Below are 23,439 nucleotides of genomic sequence, written 5' to 3'. Positions count from 1 at the left end.
AGTATTGAGCTAACGATACTGTAAGTGCTGTCTTTACCTGCAGTTTTCCTTAGCAATAAGGTTTTTCTAGATCACGGAACAATTACAGGCATGGAAGTGGCCCAGCCTTTTCATGGGTCACTTCAAAGGGGTAAACTTGCAAATTGTGCTGCAACAAAGGAGGAGGATTTCAGTTCTCTAGGATGGAAGCATGGTGAAAGCATCTGATCTGCATTGCGAACTTCTCTCAATCATCCTCCCTTCTTCCCACATTCCTCCCCAAAATCTACCATAATTTGTCATCCTTACAGTGACATTTGGAGTGTTTGTGTTCCTTATGAATTGAATAATTAGATGTATTTGCTTTTAAACCTAACAAATTAAGAAAATGCTTCCAGAAACAAACAGTAAAGCTGTCATATGAGGAAAGAGGGAAATAGCTGCTTATACTTCTGTAGAACTGGAAATAAATAAGAAGGAGGACTTCTCAAAAGTTTTTGTTTTCTGGCTTGCTGGCTTTGTAGTCACTTCATACCTCAAAAATACAGTTTCCTGTAGTTGCACCTGTAAGAGAAAATGCATTTCTACAAGCATAACAGTATACAAAAGAAAGTCTCCATTTTATTTACTGGGCTGCATCTGTAACAGGTCCAGGAAAATCTTAATAAATCTTAAGAGAGCTAAATGAGCATTCATGATGAGTGATTTCAGTGATTTTTATTTTTTTTTTTTCCCCCCCTCAGGTCCAGATATTTGGCAGCTTTAGTACAGGGCTTTATCTTCCAACTAGGTAAGTAATGATTAGCTTTTATCTAAAGCTTGATTTCTTTAAGAGTACTGGTAAAATCTGGGGAAAAATTCAGAGCATGGAATGTATAAATGTGTCAGTAAAGCATTTGTTTAGTATCCCACATGACCAAGAGAAGAGCTATTCAACTTAGATTTGATATTCCAGTGTCAGTACTAGGTGCTTGGAGGTGCTTTGGTAAATACCTTTTCTTTCTTTGGGGTTAATCTTTGGCATTTTGCTTTTAAGTTACAGTAGATCTGACCAGTTCAGAACTTGCTATTTAAATACTGTTTTTAAAGTATAGTTACTGCGTGTCACAGTGTAGCTGCAAAATTAGAAGTCATCACAGATGGGTTCTCTCAACCCATTGGAGAGTATAGAGTGTTTTGAGTGTGTCTTTTGTCATTTAATGGTTCAATACATATTGGTGGTTATGAAGTTATATGGGAAATTTTTTGTAACTGTCTTAACGACTGTGTTGTCTCAAAATAATTTTTTCATTAAGCACAGGGAATTTAATTTTTGTAAGAATTACTGATAACAATTGTTGGTATTATTAACAGCATGGATGGATGAGGGACAGAGTTGGACTGAGGCTGTGGAAATCAGTGGTAGGGTGCAAGGAAGAAAAAAGGAAGGAGTTGTCTCTAGAACTTATCAGAGGATTGGAAGCAAGAAGCTAGGATCTGAAAGCACGCTGACCTGTCTCTTAATGTTACTAAAGCTAACTTAGAAATCTAGATTGTTAGAAGTTGAAAAATGCTTATCCTGGAGGACTTGAAACATGTAGAAGAGCAATTTCGCCCTTTTCTTCAGGGGATATTGTGTCTTGCACGTAATGCATTTCATGTGTTCTTTTTGTCTAGTGATATTGATTTAGTTGTTTTTGGGAAGTGGGAACGCCCCCCTTTACAGCTGCTGGAGCAAGCACTAAGAAAACACAATGTGGCTGAGCCATATTCCATCAAAGTACTTGATAAAGCTACGGTAAGTAACAGTCTTTGGAATAATGAACAGAAAAGTTTTCAGACTCCTTAACGTGACGCTTGGTGATTAATAATCTTAATATTAAGCCATTTTGAAACAGCTGATGTCTTAAGCACAACGTTTTGCTCTATTGAGGCAAAATTTTAAAATGCGCTTGCTTAGCAATAGTATATAGGGGTTATGATATGGAGAACAGTAATTGTGTATTCTGTTTGCTGTAAGGTCACATTTTATGCTCATATTGACAATAAATATCTCCTGAAAGTTTGCATTCCCAAAATGTAAGATAGGTTAACTATATCATGTTTTTTGATAGAATTTTAAGAGGATTTGTATTTGTCCAGGGAATGGTAACTAGGGTTACTGAATTTGAAAAAACTGTTTGAAGTCTTGTTTTTCATGGTATATTGAAATGTTTTAAGCTTAACCAAGCTTGATGTGTAGTGTTTCTTGCATCTGGCTTGTGACTCTAATGGATCAAAGACTGAATGTGCTAAAAATGTAGTGTGAGAATATTACGTTACTGAACAAGTGTTTTCTCCAGGAGACAAAGTGGAATGTCGTGAACTTGTTTTAGTAAGCTGCTCCCTTCTGTGGCCTTTGAAGTAGTGACTGTTCAGGGTTCAGAAAGTTCCTGCAGTTTTATTGTAATAGCAGCACATAACAATAGCTCTGGTATTCTTTGGTTTATCTGAGGGTGAGATTTTTGTATTAGCTGTAGCACTTACTGAAAGATAATAGGTTTATTAATTTCACTGGCGTCTTTTATTCACTCTGCTGTTCGTATAAAATGGAGTTATAAATTTGCTCTTTCAGATGAAAAGTGCTAGAAGTTCAATTTCAGATACATGTATGAGCTGAAGTTTAGGTTATCTTTGAGATAACATGCTTATAGTACCATTTTGTGGGATACTGTTCTCAGGGCAGTGGTGTGAGACCAAACTGAGTATTCAGTAATTCTGTCATGATTTTCTGCTGCCAGGAAAAGCACTATTGTTCCTGCTTTGCTTTTTATCCAGTCTGGATTTCATTTGATTGCAGTAAACCAATTTGGTTTGATGAACCAATGGGTGGCCCTTTATTTTTTCTGCTTTATTTTTTCTTCTGTCAGTTTAGCAAGCTGAATGGCACACTGCTAGGTCAGATGAATGCAATTCTTACAAGCTATGGGAGTACAGTATCTCCTATTAATGACTCCCTTAATTATTAAATTAAGTAAATTTACTTGTGTTAAAAAACACCTCAGGTACTGCAGATAGAGGCAGATGCCTAACAGCTATGGAAGTGTATGTGAGAGATAGTAAGTTAACATGGTCATACATGCTATTATTTTAATCACCTCACTGAAAATTGTTCACTGTCAGGAAAGTTAGAATTGCTATCCTTTCTCGATAACATATTTCCTTGTCTTGGTGAATGTGTTTATTTGAGCTAATAGTATCCATGTATGTTGAGTAGCTGGAGAAGAGCACCAGTGTTGCATTTCTGGGGGCTCATAAAATCTTATTTTCATCTTCTCAGGTACCAATAATAAAACTCACTGACCAGGAGACAGAAGTGAAAGTTGACATCAGTTTTAATGTAGAAACTGGTGTGAAGGCAGCTCGATTTATCAAGGAATACATGAAGGTATCAGATGTACAATGAATGTTATACTACTTATCAAGGATACACTAGATGCTTAGATAACCTTTTTTGGTATGGCTTAAGACTTTTGGAAACTTATTGTTGAAGACTGTTTTCTTTTCATTAATACTAATTAAGCATGGGTATTTTAATTTATTTTCTACTGTTATTTACTGAATGTTGCTTTGGTAGAAAGACTTTTTTTTTTAAGGCTCAAGCTTTGTAAGCTAGAAACTGTAAGGAGGGAAGCTGAGTATTGTTACATAATTTTCTGATAGTTGAATGCTGGATGCTTGTGTGCAGAAACATGTATTTTGAATGGACTTGAACAGTTATATCTAGATTTGCAGGCTGGTTCTAAGTTGTGCTTCTAAAGCAAGGCTGTTCAGATTTTGGTTACTTTAAATTTTACAATAAATTTTAACGATGCTTGAGTATGAATACAGTCTTGTTAGACAATGTCTAGTGACAATTATTCTGTATGTAAGTACTTACGATCAAGCTCATTTTTACACTGTGCATTAAAAGTACTGTTTAGATGAAAAGCATTGACTGAATTAGGCTGATAATCAATGATGAATTTGGAGATAATCCTGTTAGGAAGGAGATGGGAGGAGTTAAATTTATGTAGGCTACTATATCAAGTATGAGTTTGTATTTTTGTGTGTTTTATATTTGCATAAGTTTTGTGTATGTGCATGTTTCAGTTCTTCCTGAGGAAACATGTAATGGTGCGCTACTGAACAACATTTTTGTATTAGATTAATCTTCTTTTGAGATTCAGTATTTGCTTTGTTTTGGAATGTTGGCAGTATTATTGATAAGAACTATTTTGCTTTGCAGAAATATTCCTTGCTGCCTTACTTGATTTTAGTATTAAAACAGTTCCTACTTCAGAGGGACTTGAATGAAGTTTTTACTGGTGGAATTAGCTCTTATAGCCTAATTTTAATGGCAATTAGTTTCCTGCAGGTAAGTCTGTCCCTTATTTATTTGCTTGTGTGTTCTTTAAAATATCTTCGTTTCTGTCACTCAGCCTTCTTAGTGAAGATGCTGTTTCTTTACAATCCAGTAGCAATGCATAGTTTTATTCTGCAATAGCTCTAGATGTTCAATCTTTGGCAACTCTGCTAGACTACATCTAAAACCTCTTAAGATTTGTGAATTGGAATAGCAACAGGAGACCTGTTAACAGTGTAGAGACACTGCATTGCTTTCTATAACAGGTCCTGTGATGAGGATTACATCACTTTCCTATGTCTATTCCAGTAACTGAATGGTCTTACTGGTGTTAAATCTGCTTGGATGCAATTGGTCTGCTACTTCTTAGACTACTGGTACTGAATGTAGAGAGTAGTTGATTTTGGTGTTTAAGAAATTAAACAGTCAAGTTGTTTTAATTATATGTTCATTGGTTAAGCATTAACATCATTAAAACTGGCAGATATTTTAGACATCGTTAATGAGTATTAACTATTAATGTATTTCTGTGGCAGTAATATTTCTATGAGTACGAAGTACATAATAGGTGGATTAAAGAGCTACTTCGGTTGGAGCAAATAGTTTTTCTGCTTCTGAAAATGCTAAGCCTGATTTTTTTTTAAACAAGAAACAGAAAAAACAACTATTACTGTTAATAAACCTTAATGCAGTAGTCTTCTCCAACCTTATGATTTTGTGATTCTTTGTGCTTCATTACTATTGGCTTAGGAGAAGTTTTGGAGGTGGCAAGAAATAATTCTTTTTCCATATGCTGCTGAAGTGCTGCCCCCTCTTGGTTACACAAAAACAATTTAAGTACATGAATTAATGACTCAGTTCAGACTTTTGTAGAGATGATACTCAGCTTAAATGAGAGCTTTTGTTGTATTGTTGTAGTCTGACAAATGGTGATTTTTAATAATTAGTAACTGTTCTGTCACAGCTGCATCCAAGAATTGATGCCAGAAGAGCTGATGAAAACCTTGGAATGCTTCTGATAGAATTTTTTGAACTCTATGGAAGGAATTTTAACTACTTGAAAACTGGTATTAGAATAAAAAATGGAGGTGCCTATATTGCCAAAGAAGAAATCATGAAAGTCATGACAAATGGATACAGACCATCCATGTTATGTATTGAAGATCCTCTGCTGCCTGGTAAGACTGTATGCTTCTTGCATTACTCTGGGGCTCTGGCTCAACTTTTACTCTCAAACTTACTTTAGAGTCTCTAAAATCTATTAAATGTGTTGAGAAGATGCTGTTCAGAGTGAAGGCTTCTTGGTGGTGAGATACACCAACTGAGATGAACTGAGGGGTAAGGAATCAAAATATGTGACTATTTTTAGCCTGAGTAAACTAGATTGTATGCAAACAAAGCAAATAAATGCTGCACTGGAAGTTCAGAAATGTGTACTTAAGGTTCTCTAGCAGTGGTGGAAATAATGACGGAAAGAGATCTAGGAAATCCTGGAAGAGGAGTTACTATAGGGAGAACGATTTGTTTTTTTTTTTTGTTTTTTTTTTTTTTTTTGCTATGAGAGAAAGGAAGGTATAGTTTTCCTGCCACAGTCTGTGGTGCTATTCTACATATAACCACATCCTTCTCTCTATATTGGAGAGGTATGGATTTGAAAGATGGACAGTTAGGTGGATTAAGAACTTGCTGGTTGCAGCCCAAAGGGTTGTGATCAGTGAATCTGTGTCTGGGTGGAGGCTGGTCTCGAGTGGTGTCCCCCAAGGTGTGGTCTTGAGGGCTGGTGCTCTTCAGCATCTTTATCAATAATACAGATGATGGCATCGAGTGCACCCTCAACAAGTTTGTGAATGACACCAAGCTGAGTGATGCAGTTGATACACTGGAGGAAAAGGAAGCCATCCAGAGGGATCTGGATAGGCTGGAGATGTGGGTCCATATGAACCTAATAAGGTTCAACAAGGCTAAGTGCAAGGTTGCACTTGGGCTGGGGCAATCCCAGGTATTTATGTAGACTGGGGAAAGATCTTGAGAGCAGCCCTGTGGAGAAGAAGTTGGGGGTCATGGTGGACAAGAAGCTGGACGTGAGTCAGCAGTGTGTACCTGTAGCCTGGAAGGCCAGCTGTGTTCTGGGCTGCAATAAAAAAGAAGGGTGGTCAGCAGGGAGAAGGAGGTGATTGTCCCCCTCTACTTGGCTCTTGTGAGGCCCTATCTGTAGTACTGCATCCAGGCTTGGGGAACCCAGTACAGGAAGGACGTGGAGCTCTTGGAGCGGGTCCAGAAGAGAGCCACTAAGATGGTCAGAGGGCTGGAGCTCTCTTACGATAAAAGATTGAGGGAACTGGGCTTGTTCAGCTTGGAGAATAGAAGGCTGCAGGGATACCTTATTGTGGCCTTCTTGTATTTGAAGGGAGCATGTAAACAGCCATTCCCCTCCTGTTTATGAAGATGGATAGTGATAGGACATGGTGGAATGGTCTTAAACTGAGACAGGAGAGGTTTTGGTTAGATATTAGGAGGAGGTTCCTCACACAGAGGGTGGTGACGCACTGGAACAGGTTGCCCAAGGAGGTTGTGGATGCCCCATCCCTGGAGGCATTCAAGGCCAGGCTGGATGTGGCTCTGGGCAGCCTGGTCTAGTGATTGGTGGCCTTGCCCATGGCAGTAGGGTTGAATCTAGATGATCTTTGAGGTCCTTTTCAACCCAGGCCATTTTATAATATAAATTATTCCATATAGGAAATAAATGCAGCTCATAATGTACTTAATCTGCATGATGGTACAGTAGAGACTGCACAGAAATATGGGTGTACACTCATGAATGTGTATCAAGGGAATGACTAGATTATGGTGTTGGTAGGGAGAGTCTGATATGTGCAGTTGGTTTCTGAGTTGTATGTGGACCTTCAGCAAATGTCAGTTTTAGTTGTATATCTGTTGTAAGTTAGAACAGATTTCTTGAAGACTTCTTCATGTTCAGAGTAATGACAGCTAATTTTTATTAAGTTCCTTAAAGCTGTCGGTTTGGATTCCACCTACGTTTTCATATGTAGCTGGAATTCTAAACCAGCTTTTTCATGAAATGAAACTTTGCTTAATCTGGACTTCAGCATTAGTATTTCTAGACTGTAAGTGGCATTTAACCTTTATGCTGTCACACCTTGTCCTTAGACTGTTATGTATAGCGCTTCAAAAGCAATGATTCAGGAACTGAAGTTTAGCTGCTTTCTAAATACTCAGTGTACTGAGTGTTCATACTTTATAACAGGTTGCATGCTAGGGTAGTTATGTCTGGTCACCTCTACATATGTAGCTCTAAGCTTGTGTCCATCATTACTTCTGTGCTTGGCCAGGCCTAAGTATGGTTTTGTGCAACTTCTATCATGTTCAGCTTTCATTCAGTAGCTGTGTATTATTTGCCTGAGAATCCATTTCAATGGCAGCATGAGTACATTTCTTTGGAATGAGAAACCTTTATCTGATCTTCCTACCTACTGAGGACTTAGAAATTTCTTACACTGAACAATATTTTAATTTTGACTTACAGTTAAGCCTTTTAATTGTTCTTCTCTCTATTTTCTCCTTGAAGAAGAAGGAAAAATAAGATGTCCAGTAGCGGCTTTCAGTTGTTTCTTATAGCATAAATCTTGCAGTAGCCAAAAAACTGATTTGGAAGGAAGATCTATAATTGCATGGTCTCAATAGCTGGTAAGAATTACATTTTAAGTGATGTTCTATAGACTGTGATGATGTAACTTTTACAGGAGAAAGTATTTTGACAAGGCAAATAAAAGCTGACAACTTGAAATAGATTATCTCTTTGGGCTCTAGTGATCAAATACTTTCTGGTAGCTACCATAAAGCTGCAGAACTTATCTGTTGGAACTAGGAGTAAGATTTCCTAGAATGTAAGAGTAGCTCATTGAGTAAGATCTCATGAGTACAGCACAATGCTGAAAGGTGAAACTCATAACTTTAGAAGGAACAGGATTAAATTCAGTGGGATTGGTTTCTTTACGTCTGAGGCACATTTTAGTATAAAATAATGTTTGACTAACATAAATAACGTAATCAAAGCAGGTTGGTACTTTTGTTCCTATTTAGGACGTTGTTGATTCCTAATCCGGAAGGAACAGGCATCAGTTCTGGATGTAGTGGTTTTAGCTTGGGTGAGATTTACTTGGGTGCTGCAGGATTTCCTCTGAGAGTCTCCAAGACAGTTCGTTGAGCACAAGAAGTTTATAATTTCTGTGATTTGAGATCACAGATTCCAAGAAAGACGTTGGGAATATACACTTGAAGTGGGAAGTCTTTTAATCTGGCTTTGAGGTATCAAATCTAGTCTTTGATGCATCTTAAAGTGATATCTGATCTTCATTAATGCCTTAGGATTCTTTACGTTGACTCAGTAGTATTCTAGGACAGGATAATGGGATGAAAATCTCTCCCTTATTATTAATCAGTGAAAGGATTTTCAGTAAAATCTCTTGAAGCCACTACTGCATCAATTTCTAAAAACTGTTGAGGAGAATTGCAACCCATGGGAGCAAATTGGAGCAGGGTAAATTATATCATCCTAGTAGAGGCTTGTATGTGTGGGATTCACCTTCCAGTATCCTGTTTTGGAAGGCAAAACTCTTATTGTAGGTCACAAATCTTTAATCTGTGGTTTTAACAAACTTGGAATTTATTCAGCAAGTTGTTGGAGATTATCAAGGTTCATCAGGCGTGTTTTTGATGCTCAGGATAGGACTGATTTAATCTTGGCTCAGAATGGTGGCAGCAAATGTAGAAAGTTGTGATCTAAGACCTGATGTTTCATGTCTGTTATTCTTTTCATGAGAAAGGTGGCATTCTTCATTCTCTATTCCTGGATTCTGTAGTCACTCGCAGAAGCTCATATGTTAATTTTCATATGGTTTCCTTGGAAAAGGACTATTTAACTTATATGAAGATAATTTGACCTATTACTTGCTATTCTGTATCTTGATATGCCACAAGCGTGAGAAGCAGATACCCTTGGCAGCTATTGGCGTTACCTGTTCTAGTCTTAGTAACTTTCCAGAGGTATTCATTACAACTTTTCGGTATCTGCTATTTGTCATTAGAAGGTGTGGATATATGTGTGTGTAAAATACATGCATTTATAAAAATATGCAAATACACTGAGGAAAGCAGCTGAAAGAACTTCTTAATGTCAAGTGTTGTGAAAAGATCTAATTAGTAGGTAATAGCTTAACAAAACCAGGCCTGCTTCAGTTTTAGCTCATGGTTGTACCTTTGCCTTTCCAGGCCATGTTTTTGAAACTGCTTCAGGTAATGAAAGGCTACTTGGCAGAATGATAGTACTGATAGTTGCTGATGGAAGTCTTAGGTATGCTTCTTCAGGGATGAGCCCCTCTTTTACAAAAATGAATGAGGATGGAATTAGATGTGAAATTATGCACCATTGTTACCTACTAATGTGTTTCTGAGGTTGAAGTCTGTGAATTTGCATGAAAGCATTAGGGCTTGTGCTTTAGCTGTTCAGTTTAGATTGTGATGAAAGGATGCTCAGGTACGTAAGATGTGATGAGCTAACAAGAATAATTTATCAGAAGATAATTTATTCCTGAAAATACAGACTTAACTGGGTACTATTCATAGTAAGTCACATAGCTTTGGCTTTCATACCTGCTTTTCAACTGCAGTGCCAGTCAGAGGCCTTGCAGACTGTTTAATTGAATAAAACCACTTATTCAGATATTTTTATGAACCAATTACAGGTGCAGAGTGAGGCAATCCAGGGACTTAGGCATGCTATGGCATGGGTTATCCTGCCTCTTCTCAAATCTGCTTTAGTGAAGGCTCATACGCAACTTTGGTGGTTTAAATCAAACTGCCCTGGTTTGCTGTGGATTAGGGAAGGCTTGTGGTTTCTTTTGCTGGCAGAACAGCAGAGGTGACAACTACTGTCAAAAGGAGTGACTTGCTGTTAGTAGCAGTAGTGTTTTCGTTTGTTCCTTCCAGAACACACATTACATGTAGTTGCCTTAACAGCATAATAGGCTAGGCTAATGTAATTTCTTGACTTTGTGTACTCAATTCCTGTTATGTAAATCTAGTGGTAGAAGTGGTAGGTGCAATTGCATGTGTTTAGCCCCTTGTAAATACTATTTTTGTTTCTTTATTGTTTTCTGGCTTAGTTTTCTTTTGTATGTCGTTAAGTGAAAACAGTATCATTGCTGCTTCTGCCCCTGGAGAATGTGTACTGAATTAATCTATTTTCTCTAGTATAATGTCTTTGTTCTGTTATCTTGACTGCTGGCATACCTTGGGTCTCTATGCAGTTACCCTTGGACTAAATCCTTTGGGAAAGTATCTGTTAACTACTTAGCAGTGAAGCACTAAACTACAACATGCTTCTTCTCAAGTTTGCTTTCCAAGGCCTGCTTGTACTTCAGGGTGGAGTCCAGTTGTAAATACCTTCTTTTAGAGAGGCTTTCATAATTTTAAGTCTAGTAGCTGCTGGAAACTTCAGCAGTATGTTATGTGGGATGCTCATTTACTTCAGTAAACATGAAGTCCTTTGTAATCAGGTTTTAAATTAATCATATATGTTACTGAAAACATCCTGTGTTCCCAAAGTGCTCTGATTCCCCATCTGTTTTCATTTAATTACCCTTTCTTGTTCAAATGGCATAATTGTTGGAGAATCTTGAAGTACTGCAATATATTGTCAAGTAGTAAAGCTGATGCTGCTTTTCCTGCATGGCAAATTTTAGCATATCTGTAATGTCTTAGTGAACCAGTATACTTCAGTGAGTGAAAGTTTCCTCTTGAGTCAAATTCAGCCTCATTAGAATTCACTTTCCAAATGATAGACTTGATTCTTTCTGTATCAATTTTCAAAGAGGATTTTTTATTATATGTTGTTCATGGGCATTGATTTCATTTGCAGTCTTAAATACTTTCAGTGGTTTGTACATTTCCAGTGTTCTCACAACATTAAAGTATCGTTCTGAAGGGGTGAACCTTTTACTGTAAGCTGCTTTTTACTCACTCAAGATCTAATCTGTATTTTGGGCATGCAATTTGAGGGAAATTATTTTCAAGTGTTCTTTAAATTGAGTGGTGACAGTGAACCTTTGGTGTCTGGTACCAAAAATATCTACAGAAACCCCAACTGGTTTCTTGCTAGTGCTGACAAGGTCTTCCTGGGTGTCAAATAGAAGGCCTATGCCTGTATGTGGTCGCTGATACAGAAGCTTTAGCTGTATGTTTTCTGTATGTTCATAACTTCTGTGGTTCCTTGTGAGGCACTGGGTTTGGAAGGAGTTCTGCTCTAAGTAGAATGTGCTTAAAGAGACAGTCAAGAACTAGTGCGAACTTGAGCACAGGCAATGCTTGTGTACAGACTCGTGGAATCCTACGTGATAAAGATTTTGAGAAATTGGTTATCCTGAGAAGATAAGCACCCTATATGCTTTGGCTTATTCAGCTGTAGTTTTGAGAAGCTTAAATAGAGTTAATGTAAGTATATCTGGCTGTTGGTTCAGTGAAGATAATGCAGTTGCACAAATGAAATTCTAAGCTAAGTTTGGCTTGCCAAAACTTTACTGGTAAGTGTGGTAGGTTCTTTCTTAGAGATCAGCTTCAAGCTTTGTTCATAGCTATACTTTGTTTCTTTCAGGCTGTAATATATCAGTATTTTTCACATGCTGTACTGAATGCATAATTTTGAGTGTCATTCCTAAAGCTAGCATCCTGTAATGAGATGGGCACACTTAGTTGTACCTGATATGAATAGTTTGGTCTGACTAGTTTAAACAAAGTAAAGTTGTATTTTTAAGGCTTCTGAGCTTTAAGTATGAATGATTTTCTGGTTGCTGATACTAAAAAAGGTGATCTGATGATTGTCACATTATTTCAGGAAACGACGTTGGCAGAAGTTCTTACGGTGCCATGCAAGTGAAACAAGTTTTTGATTATGCCTACATTGTTCTTAGCCATGCAGTATCACCACTTGCAAGATCATATCCAAATAGAGATTCTGAGAGGTAATTAGTCCACTTTTTGAATATTGTTTGTTTCTGTAATCAATTAGGAATGTTGAGTCTAATCAATAAAAGGAATATTGCTCTTTATTGTTTAACTGCAGTTGTATTGAAATCTGCCTAGAAATTCGGGCTGGTCCAGTGCTATGAGAGTGTAATACCTTCATGTGCAGCATTGAAATGAAGACAGCATGACAAAAGCCAGAATTAATCCAGTGTGAGGTTTCTTAGTGTGCAAGAATGCCAGAGTAGCCTATTCACAAAGGTTCTGCCTGAAGTATTGCAAAGAAAAGACTGTTGACTTGAAATTTGGTTTGATTTCTGTCTGCATTACAGCAGAGAAATGGGCTTGAACAAAATTTTGTGTAAACTAGACAGAGTAGAAATTTGCCCTGTTCTTTAATATGTGGCCCCCAAACTATTTTAAAAGGCTTTGTATGAAATTAAGCTATTAGAATAAATTCACTTAGGCAGTAATATTTGAACTGCTGTTGAAAGCTAACATACTCCTAAATGTCATTTTTAGAGCACATTTTGATGTCATTCATAGAAACACTGTACAGCTCAGTGTGTTCTCAGCTCTTAACTTTGCAAATTATGCTGAAGTATGTTTTTTGATGAGGAGAAAAAAATGAAGGTATCACAGCTATGTCATATTTTCATGCATCTGCTCTAGCATGTGATGTTTAGTCCTAACCTTCAGTGCAAACTGGAATAGATCAGAGGACGTATCTTCTCTGGGACTTCCCTAGAATTCTAGTAGTATTCTGAGCTCCCCAGCTAATTGCAGAGAGAAGTGGCTATTGGAAGTCATGTTAACCTTACAGATAAAATTGCAAAATTTAGTCAAGGTGTTAATTTCCAGCATTAATGTAATTGCAAAGGGGATTAGTTATCCTATAGTAAGTTTATTATTTGGTAAGACAACTGCATGTATGCTAAGTTTACCATAAAGAAGTCAACTTTTGTTTGTGGCTTTAATACTCACAGGTTTTAATAGTGCCTGTGAATCTGTTTTCTTGTGGAACAACATTTGAAGACTTAGACAATTCATGCCCTGTGATGGAGATAGGTAGGAAGAGTGGAAGTGTTACACATTAACATTTAAGATTGCTGTTTTAAGATTAAGGTGCATCTCTTGAGTGTGTACTGTCTGATAATGTGTTGCTTTATTCCTATGTACATATGGGTAGAAGGGCCTAGGGATATATGAAGTTTTGCTTGTCTTAGGCCCTAGTTAACAACTTTTGAGATTCTTCAAGGGTCATAGCCATTTTCTTATGGGGTGCCTCTGTTTATATTAGACATCAAAACTAAGTTTGTAAATACGTTTAATGCAAGTCTTAGATGTTATCAGTAAGCACACTTGTTACTGTATGTAGGAAGGTACTGTATGTAGGAAGCTCCAACCTTGAGAAATCCCAGTGGCTGTGTTTCAGCAGATGTTAATACATCTGACCTGTTCTCCTATTTTGGGCTGTCTGTGCCAATGATATGAGTCTCAGAACTTGGCATACCTGTAACTTACCATTCAGTCAGGTAGCAATATGTCGGGTGTCATAAAAGATGCAGCTTTCAATGAAGACTAACCTGTTCAGTGTTGCCATAACTGGGGCTGTCTTTCCCTGAAGCGTGAAAACAGCCTGGTGAGTTTGAATTGTTATCAACTCTTTTCAGGGGAAACCTATGTACATCTTGTGTATAGTCTTGTTTTGTATGTTAACAACCATGTCAGTAGCTTTCAGATCTTTCTTAGTGATCATTGCCTTTTGTCCAGTGTTAGTCCAACCCGAAGAAGCAAAAGTCTAAGGTAACTTAAAGCTTTCTAGTCAACTGCTGCTTCTGATATTCTCTGTTTCAAAATAAGTCAGATTTTGCTCTTTCAGCACAGGCCTTACTCATCCATGTTCTGTGCTAACATGACCCCCCAGAACAGGACGGGCATATCCAAATTACTCTGTCATTTTATTTAAGCTTCCAAATAAAACATTTGAAGCGTACTGGGAGTAAAGGCTATCTTTTGTCTAGGCTGCTCATTGTACTTTGTGCTGAGAAGAAACTAATCATTTGAGTCTTAAAGGTAGTTAGTGTTACAGAAATTACCTTAACTCTTTGTTCTCCGTCTTCCTCACGTTGTCTTTCTAGAATGCTTCGTGAGAGGTTAATAGACTGTTCTGCAGATTTCTAGACCAAACAGTTTCATGTCATCTTGGAAGTGTTTCTTTAGTAGGAAATACATTATACCTTGTCTAGCCTATCTATCCATGGTCTTATCTTCCTGTTAGCAGCTCAGTTTCTTCTTGATCTATGTATTACTGATTCTTGCCTTTGGTTAGATCTAATAAGCCTGCAGTCAGAAGCTGGGTCGGTTTAACTCTCTGGTCTGAATGAAAGAAACTACATCAACACTGCTGTCTCCTAAAGAAGCTGATCCAGTTTTCATGTGGTTTCTTGAAGGACAGAACAGAAGCAAGAGAAGCAGCAGAAAGTTGCTCAGGATAAGATGGAGGGAGTGTTATTATATTGCTTGACAGTCATAAGTTATGCTGGGAGGCTGTGTGTGTGTGTTTATATACATGACATAAATTTATCCTTGGGAATTATAACATGTCTGTAGATCAGAATGCTGGCCTACAATACTGACTTGTCATATTGTTTGAAGTATCAGTGTGTGCTCAGACAGCATCCCTAAACAGCACCATAGCCACATTTGGGAGGCAGATCAGGTCATACAAAATAAGGAATGGATATCTGGTTCTGCTATGATATCTCTTCAGTATAACTAAGAGTGAAATCTTTGTTCAGTCTGTTGAGTTCTGGATTCCTAACAGGTCCCTCCTTGGAGGTAAATGAATGGTAGGGGTAGATGAGGGAAAGATACTATCATGCCAGAAGACCAGAGGTGAGAGTTGGAGGAAGCTTTGGCAAGGTTTTGCATGTGTGGGGTTGTCATTTACAGATGAGAATCTTAATACTAGTCTGCGTGATACATGAAGTGTTTTCTCTGTGCTTGAAAGCTGTTTGATCTGCTTTAACCCACTAGATCTAACTGCTGGTAGGTCTGTGTGTTAGGTTTGGGCTACCCCTGACCCCAGGAGTGTCAAAGGGAATGTTAAATTGATCTGCAAGATCTGCTGACACAGATTGCAGAAGTACTATCTGAAACAGTCTTCCATTTGCTTCACTAGAATGCATACTGTCTTAAGAAATATCAGCAATATCAGCTTTCCCTACACAGTGTTTATCTCATCAAAGGCTTTGCATTTTTTCCTAATCCACGTGCTCAAGCAGATCCTTCTTGCTTTAGATTGTTGCTCATTTACTATCAGGGAGATAGTTCAGCAGCTCAGTACCCTTTAACTGTCTTTTACAGGTAGTGTATTTGTGCTGAGGAAAACTGGCTGGAGCTTTAGATATTGCCTCATTGAATCTTATCAGCCATCTGAGCATTTTAAGAATGATCTTAAGATTTATTTGCATTATAATTGTAATGTAGTGACAGCTAGAAAGTGTGCTGTTCCTTTTTAAAGGTACTCTACTTAGTTGTTGAGCTGTGAATCCCAAGAATTCATTAAGACATTGGTGACAATCATGTCAAAGCATTCAATTCTGTATGTAAAATTCAAGGTTGTATTTTCCAGCATGCATTACAGCATTTATCTAATAGAATATTACATAATAGAATAAGAATAATAGAACGTAATAGAATAAGAGATGACACTTGTTCTGTAGATCAGGATCTTCTACATCTGCTCGACTTATTACTTAAGTGATGTCGTATGGTCCAAAGTTTGCTTAAAATTCCTGTTTCAATTTTGACACACTGGCATGTTTTTTAAAGTTGGGAATCTAAATGGGAAACATGTGGAACTTGGTCTTGCAGTAGAATTACAATGCCTGATGTAGCAGAACTGTTGCTCCTTGCTGAGGAGTTGAAATGTCCTAATAAAGGCAGTGTAAATACTTCTAGGCTATATATCCTTCTTATTAATACACTTCAAAAATACCAGTGAAGGCGCAGCGTACTTTTTATGGTGTGAAATTAATAAAAAAGCTTTATTACAACTGTTGAAGATTTTTGCAATTAAAATAATTTGACATTTTTCCAGGATGGATAGCTTATCATAGCCTGTTTTTGTACAATAGTTGGTCCTTCATGGATCTTGAGCATGTATAGTAAGCATTAGTGTAGTTAGTGTTTCATCTCCCAGCCCCTAATAGAAGGAGAAGTTGAAAATTGATTTATTAAACTAGGACAGAACTGTTCAAGATAACATACAGTTCACCTGTATGAATGCTGGGAAGGTATGCAGTAATAAGCTACTCTACTTGTTGATAACTGGTCATGAGTTAAGAGGATAAAAGGATCAGGTGGGCTTGTTCTCACAGCTAGTTACCTTTAAAAAATTTCCTTAAATTCTAATTTTATGTGGAATTTTTTGCTGCTCTGTATCTTGTGTCTACTATGCTGCAATCCGTGATACTTCCTTTACAATTGTAGGGATCTTTCAAGGTGCCTTGTAAACCCATAAGCAAATACAAATACTAGGGAGAGTCTCTATTCAGTGTGAAGATGATTTGAGGAGCTAGGACATTGTCTTCAGCACATTACATGAATGTTCTAATGGAGTGGAAGGACTACTTTTTGTTTGGGGAAATGCAAGAGCCTCTAACTTGCCTTTTTCAAACAAAATACAATTTGTATGTACTTTCCTGGGAATTTAGTTGAGTTCCATTTAGAAGTGAAAATCTTACCTGTGTCAGTGCTTTCAAGTTAGCATGGTAGGAGATAAGTAATAAACTAATTTGAAGTGTGATCCTTCAGTGACTTATATGCTGATGTAAGGAAATGTAGGTTCAAAAAGATTCTTTGGTTAGGGATATCTTAAACGGATTCCAAACGTAATTTCAGTGCTTTTTGAAATGCTTGCAAGTATGTATGTAACCAATAGTCTTAATTTAAATATTTTTTAGCACATTAGGTAGAATCATCAAAGTGACCCAAGAAGTGATTGACTACAGGGCCTGGATTAAAAAGAAGTGGGGGAGCAAAATTAATTTATCACCTGAACTTGGTAGGTATAGCAAATCTTTTGAAACCAACTGAAACATTTTTTTTCTTCGATTTGGTGCAGTTCAAAATAACTGTGCTTTGAAATGAATTATTTCAGGTATTCTTAAGGAAACTTAAGGAGAAAAAAAAGGAATTTTTAACTTTCTGATACAAAACTAGTTTTCTGAGCTGGTTTTTCAGTTTGTTGGCTTGTTAAATAGAAGTAATTCTTAGATTTGAGGATCCATGTGTTGTATTCTGTGCTCTTAATTGATGCTCATGTTTTCCGTTAACAGATAATAGGTTGAAAATAAGAGACCAGATAGCTCCATGCAATGGAGAACAGAACAACAACAGAGACTCTGAATCATCTTACAACCAACGCTTGACTTTGTCATTGGCTAGTACACAACAGTTATCCTCTGGCTCATCTGCGTCGTCTGTATCATCACTCTCTGGCAGTGACATTGTAAGCTTCTTTATTTTAATGTTCTAAACTAATAAGCAGAGTTTATCAGTCTTCTCAAAACATGTGATACTGTACCTGAGCTACTGCAGCAAATTAATAACTTTCCCTGCTCAGATAATTACTTCTTTGTTAAGTGAAATAGGTCTTCGTTCCATCCTAAATCTTTGGTACCCATGGTAGTAGTAGTTAGATGTAATAAGATGTATGTTTCAAGTTGACAGTAGCTAATTAAACAGGATAGTAAAAATCTCTTAATTAAATCTTCCTATCAAGAAAAATCTCATTCTCAATTTCCAGTCCTGTTTTCTTGCACCTTAAATGTGACAATTGTATTTTACCATGAGAATGAATAATACTGCGTTGTTTTCAGCCAAACAGTCAATTCATGTTCTAATGGTGAGAGGCCCTACCATGTAAGCTTGTCAGCTTCCTTGTTGGAAAGTGCAGTTTGAAAATGATTGCTAGACATTATTGTAACTTCATGGAAGATGAGGCAGTAGTTTATGTAGGTATGTTCCCAGATGTTTAACAATTGTCAGGTGTTTTCTTTTGGTATGGTTTTAAATTAGTGGAGTTGGGCTATGCAGATGATAAAGCACAAACTCGCTTTGTGTGAGATATTCAGAAATCTATTGAATCACATTTGTTAGGTATCAGTACTGACTGAGAAAAGATGCAATATCCAGTTAAGTACAACTGTGAGTAACTAGAGGTGGTGCCAAGTCCAAGTACCTGTTTCTTGACTTTCAAAAACTGGACAAACATGGAATTAAAAATTGTGCATTTCATTGTGAAGAACAAAAGCATTAATTGTATCTTCTGGTAACCTGTAATTCCTTAACGCTACTGATTTTTTTGTATTGTCTTTTCTCCCTCTAGTAGATATGGTAAATACTTTAGTTGCACCATCTGGCAAATGGAAAAAGAACAGCATGGTGTTTGCCAGTGTTGCTAGCTGTGTTACTGATTTGAGTAGGAAAGTGAAGAAGATAAGAGCTGTAAGATATGTTTTATGAGAAATTGAAAATATCTGCTTAATGTCATGCACTCTCAACTGGGGGCATGGACTGTATTGACTTCCCCTTAGTCCTGTTTTGCCTGACATTGCAAGATGAAACTTAACAGCCTAATTATCAGATAAATTAGTAAGTGAAAAATGGAAAAGCTCTCAACAAGGACTTGCAGTTAGCTTGTGTGTTCCAGAAGTAAACAGAGGTGATGCTACTTGGACATTAGGCTTCTTATTTTTCTATGTGCTTATCCCTCTTCTATGTTCTGTTTGTTGGTACAATGTCCTTTAGACTGCTAGCATATTCCTTAATTTGCAGTGAAACAACAATTTTCTGACAACTGAGTCCATCCTATTCACACTTGGATATGCAAGGATGATAATATTCTTGTTGAGTAACTCTGAGTTGTACTTCTTTCAGAAAGAGAAATATATTCTGAAGTTAAGGAGGTTCTATGGTTTGATCTGGTATAGTATTATGCTCAGGCTCCAGCAAAGAAAATTCCATCGTGTGTGAGAACTTCTTTGTGCCAAGACTTTTAGTGCATGCTGCAAATAGGTATGTGATGCAGTGAGCTTCATTCAGTACCAGTTTAAGACAAGAGAATATGGTGTTAATGTTGATAGAGGTCTATATAGTGTTAGCTCTGATCTTGTGAAATGATGATTCTGTATTCATCTCAAATTAAATCTTACAAAGTTTGATACTGAAGACTGAAAGGAAGATGCAGATTGTCAAGAAAGTGCAGGAGGCAAGGAGATCCTAGATTGATGGTTTGCTCTCTTCCAGATATAAAGATCATAATTTGTATGGATTTTCCAAGGTAGTAAAAATAGTTAACAAAATGCTAACAACGTCTGTCTGATGAAGTACTAGTTTTGTTGTCCTTCAAGAGTCTAGCAAACTGAAATCTCAATCACAAAAAAAGAAAAGCTTTGCTAGGATCTAGTGGATTTCACATCAGTCCTCTTAGAAGCAAAATCTGACTCATGATATCTCTTGCTATCTGTGCTGCTCAGTTTGTGGATTTATCATACTGTAGATGTCAGCAGAGGCCTCTAACTCGTAGTGACATTTGACTGCAAAATTCTGAGTACTAACATTCCCATTCTGTTAGCTCAGTTCTGTAGGCAATGTAAATATTCTAGTACATGCTAGAAAAGAACCTATGAATACAAGGAAAGTGGTCATCAGAACGTATGATTGTATGTGTATTTCTTGGCTTCTGTTAATTATCACTGATCTATATAGTATATTTTTTCTGAATGAAGTATTCAACTGTGCAGCTATTTAAAGTGCCTGCCATATGCTGCCCTGATTAAAAAAGCAGCATGTATTCTTTTCTTGCCCACAGGTAAGTTATAAACTACTGCATGTTCCCACATGATCCAGCAGATGCTGAAATAAATAATGCTGCTGGTTGTACGAAGTTCTTCCTTTTGAAAGTGCTTTATAAATGTATTTGCTATCAAGGACAGTGCAAAGTGTCTGAGCTTTTTCTCTGTGGGAGCAAGAATCAAACTGTTCTGCAATAGAAAATAAATGTCTGGTATCAGGAAAACTCATTTGAACCCTCCTACTGATTTAGTGACTGATGCAGCAATCTAAAACCAGATGTTCACCTTTGCCCCTCTGCAGGCTGGGGCTAACTGCAGATACCAGTCTGAGAAACTAAATAACCAAATGTATTTCCTAAATTTTCTGTTCTGGATGTGTGCTTTGCAACTGCTGGGCTTCTTTCTTATTGCTGAAGTGTTACGGAGACCGTCCTTCCATTAATTTGCAAAATAATTCACAAAATCTTAGTAGTGCTGGAGAATATTTACCTAACCAATGATCTCTGCCAAATAGAAATACTTATGGTATATTTCTTTCAGTCCAATTTTGGTCTAGTATAACCTGGTGCTAAATATACTCTGTAGTTTTGATGCCCTTGTGCCAGAGTTTAGAATTGAATGTGACAGTGGTACCTGCATATCAGTAACTAATGTAATTGATCATAGATGCATAACCTCTGAAATCTAGTCCTGCACAATCTCAAAATTTTGTTGGAAGTTTGTAGGAGATCTTGTACACATTATCTCAGAATGCCTCTAATGGTAGCTTCCTTTGAGCTTGTATGACAAGATTATTTCATGAACGTTTTTGAATCCTCAAGATCATACAGCCCTGTTGAGGTAGTGAAAGTTCCAGTGAACAAAGTAAGCTGTGTAGTCTATTCAGCTCTCTTAACATTATATGTGTTTCAGCCTGTTCCTGAATTTTAGCTGTAATCGTTGCTGTTCAGCCTTTATAATATTTTGTCAGAATGTCACTGCTTGATCTGCCCACCATTCTGCCACTGTCAGGGGATATGCCAACCAGTACCTTTGATGTTTTGTGGGTCGTCTTTTCACTGTCTTCAAATATTAAGTATTCACTATTGTGATCAGATACTAATGTTATTAAAGTAGTAGATAAATGGCTGCCAAGACTGTTCCTCGCTATTGCTTTCATGCTGCTGAATACAAGATCCACACTGACTTAAGAAATGTTACTTGCTGTGCAGTATTTGTGGCTTTTAGTACTTGGGCTCAAAGTATTTAATTACCAGCATTTCCCTTTTATTCCTCTTAGTCTCAAGGGCTGTGAATTTCAGCTTATTGGCAGAAACTGTTGAACTTCACAATTTGGAGGTGGTAAAAAAAATGGCATCATCTGTCCTAATTTTGCTTTCTTCTTTAAAGGGATGAAGTTTGCAGGTGTAATGCATGTGCTTATCTGCATTAGGACAGACACTGACACTTCAAAACAGTTACTGTAACAGCTCTTCTTGCAGACTTGTTACATCTGTGTAGTGACTGATTTATTTTATTGAGTTTTGGTTAAGTGTGTGTAGGGGGGTGGGCAGGAGGACTGTGGCCCAACAATTCTCAATCTGAGAACAAAAGCTGCACAGAAAATTACTTTTCTATCTTTTTACTTCTCTACCTTTTTACTAGTCTGAGTGTTCTCATGCCCTAACTGAAATTACCATTCAAATATGCATGGATAGTTGATCATCTTCTGATAGAATACTTATACTGTCTTGTTCTTCCTCCTTCCTGAACAAATAAGGGGAAACAGGCCTTCTTTAAAAAAAAAAAAAAAAAAAAAAAGCAACTCAGTCTTTAGTCTCTCAAGAAAGGTTGACTCAAGTCACTCAAATCTATCTCCAAATAAAGCAGCCAGTTACCTTGAAACCTCCCCTCCCCAAATCTCTTAAAACTTTTCTCCCTATTCTTACTGTGGAGGCTTCTGACACTTTCTGTGGAACAAATTTTACCATTACTGCTGTTTCCTGATTATTTTCCTTTTTCACTCTCCAGTCCTATGCTTTGCTTTTGTTTTCTTAACCCATATTCTTATGTGCTGCTTTATACTGTCTTGTCTTTCGTCAGTTCTTCTCTCTCAGTTGCTTGAGCAGGCTTTTTATTATGTATACCCACTTGATGTAAGAGTAGACTCTTCAGGAGGCGGAGTTTGGAAAAGTAGGTCATTTGATAAATTATTCTGAGCAACAGAAGGTGCAGAGGAATTGTGAATCAAGAAATAAAACTTGTTTTTACTGCTGTAGTGTCTGTGAGGTAAGGAGAAAGAAGCACAATTTCATGAGTTAGGCTACTTCTTGACACCTCCAGCTAATTATATTCTTGCCATATATTAATATTGCCTCGCCTGAAAAAGAGGTGCCAAAGCCATTTTAGGATGGAAGAAAACCTAAACTGAACATTTATATGCTCAACTTGCATTAACAAGTGCTATAATTGAATGCTTAATTTGAAAAACATTTACCTGCAAAATTTGGAATGTTATGATACTCTTTTCAATTCAGGCCAATTGGAAACCCATGAAATGAAAGTAGTAGGAATAATAAAGGAAGTTTGAAATGACACACTTTGGGGAAATATCTTTTGTTTAATAATGATTAAAATAAGGAGTAATTTTGCAGGCATTGGAGAAGATAACACAGGCTAAAGGGGCACTTTGCTTGTATTTTTAATGCTGGGAGGTTCTAATTAGATTAACTTCAGTTGTATTTCTGTGAAACCACTACTAGTTTTGGAGGTATATTTTTCAGTTTGCTTCTGTTATACATGTTCTTACACTTTTCCCCCCTTTCCTTTTAGCATGACAAACATATTTTGTTTTTGTAATGCAGTTTAACTAAGGACAGAAAAATCAGTTGCATCTTGTTTGAGGTTTTGTATTGTTTATAGATCAGCAAATAGGAAGGGTGCAACTTTTTTTATTAATGTAAATTCACTGTCCTGTGACATTCCATAGGCAAATGTTGATCTCCTTCTATTTTGTTATACCATAGTCTATTAAACTTATGGCTCCACCTACCAAAAAGGGAAATGGCACAAGCTGGGGTGAAATGGGATGAGGATTTGACACACGTCACATCACCTTGGAAGTATGTGAATTTGTCAACAAGATTTGAGCGTGCTGGACTAAAGCCATTCAAGCAAGGTTATACCGTGAAGTTCTTCAGTGCTTTGGCTGAACTT

General features: G+C 37.2%; 1 protein-coding gene across 5 annotated transcripts in view; it reads left to right on the top strand.

Annotated features, from left to right (window-relative positions):
- The window catches only part of TENT4A (terminal nucleotidyltransferase 4A), a 54,425-nt gene that overhangs the window by 13,984 nt on the left and 17,002 nt on the right, over positions 1 to 23,439 (top strand). For all 5 annotated transcript variants that reach the window (XM_042869867.1, XM_042869865.1, XM_042869866.1 and 2 more), the window contains exons 3-10: positions 723 to 769; positions 1,636 to 1,756; positions 3,278 to 3,385; positions 4,226 to 4,354; positions 5,307 to 5,520; positions 12,252 to 12,378; positions 17,350 to 17,450; positions 17,725 to 17,897. In XM_042869867.1, coding sequence (XP_042725801.1) covers positions 723 to 769; positions 1,636 to 1,756; positions 3,278 to 3,385; positions 4,226 to 4,354; positions 5,307 to 5,520; positions 12,252 to 12,378; positions 17,350 to 17,450; positions 17,725 to 17,897 — 1,020 coding nt within the window. The remainder of the gene's footprint in view (positions 1 to 722; positions 770 to 1,635; positions 1,757 to 3,277; positions 3,386 to 4,225; positions 4,355 to 5,306; positions 5,521 to 12,251; positions 12,379 to 17,349; positions 17,451 to 17,724; positions 17,898 to 23,439) is intronic.

Source organism: Lagopus leucura, unplaced genomic scaffold (assembly GCF_019238085.1).
Source record: "Lagopus leucura isolate 7727_CA_CO unplaced genomic scaffold, USGS_WTPT01 Super-Scaffold_100002, whole genome shotgun sequence".
NCBI lineage: Eukaryota > Metazoa > Chordata > Aves > Galliformes > Phasianidae > Lagopus > Lagopus leucura.
Note: the sequence above shows the minus strand (reverse complement) of the source record. Positions and strands in the feature narration are given on the sequence as shown.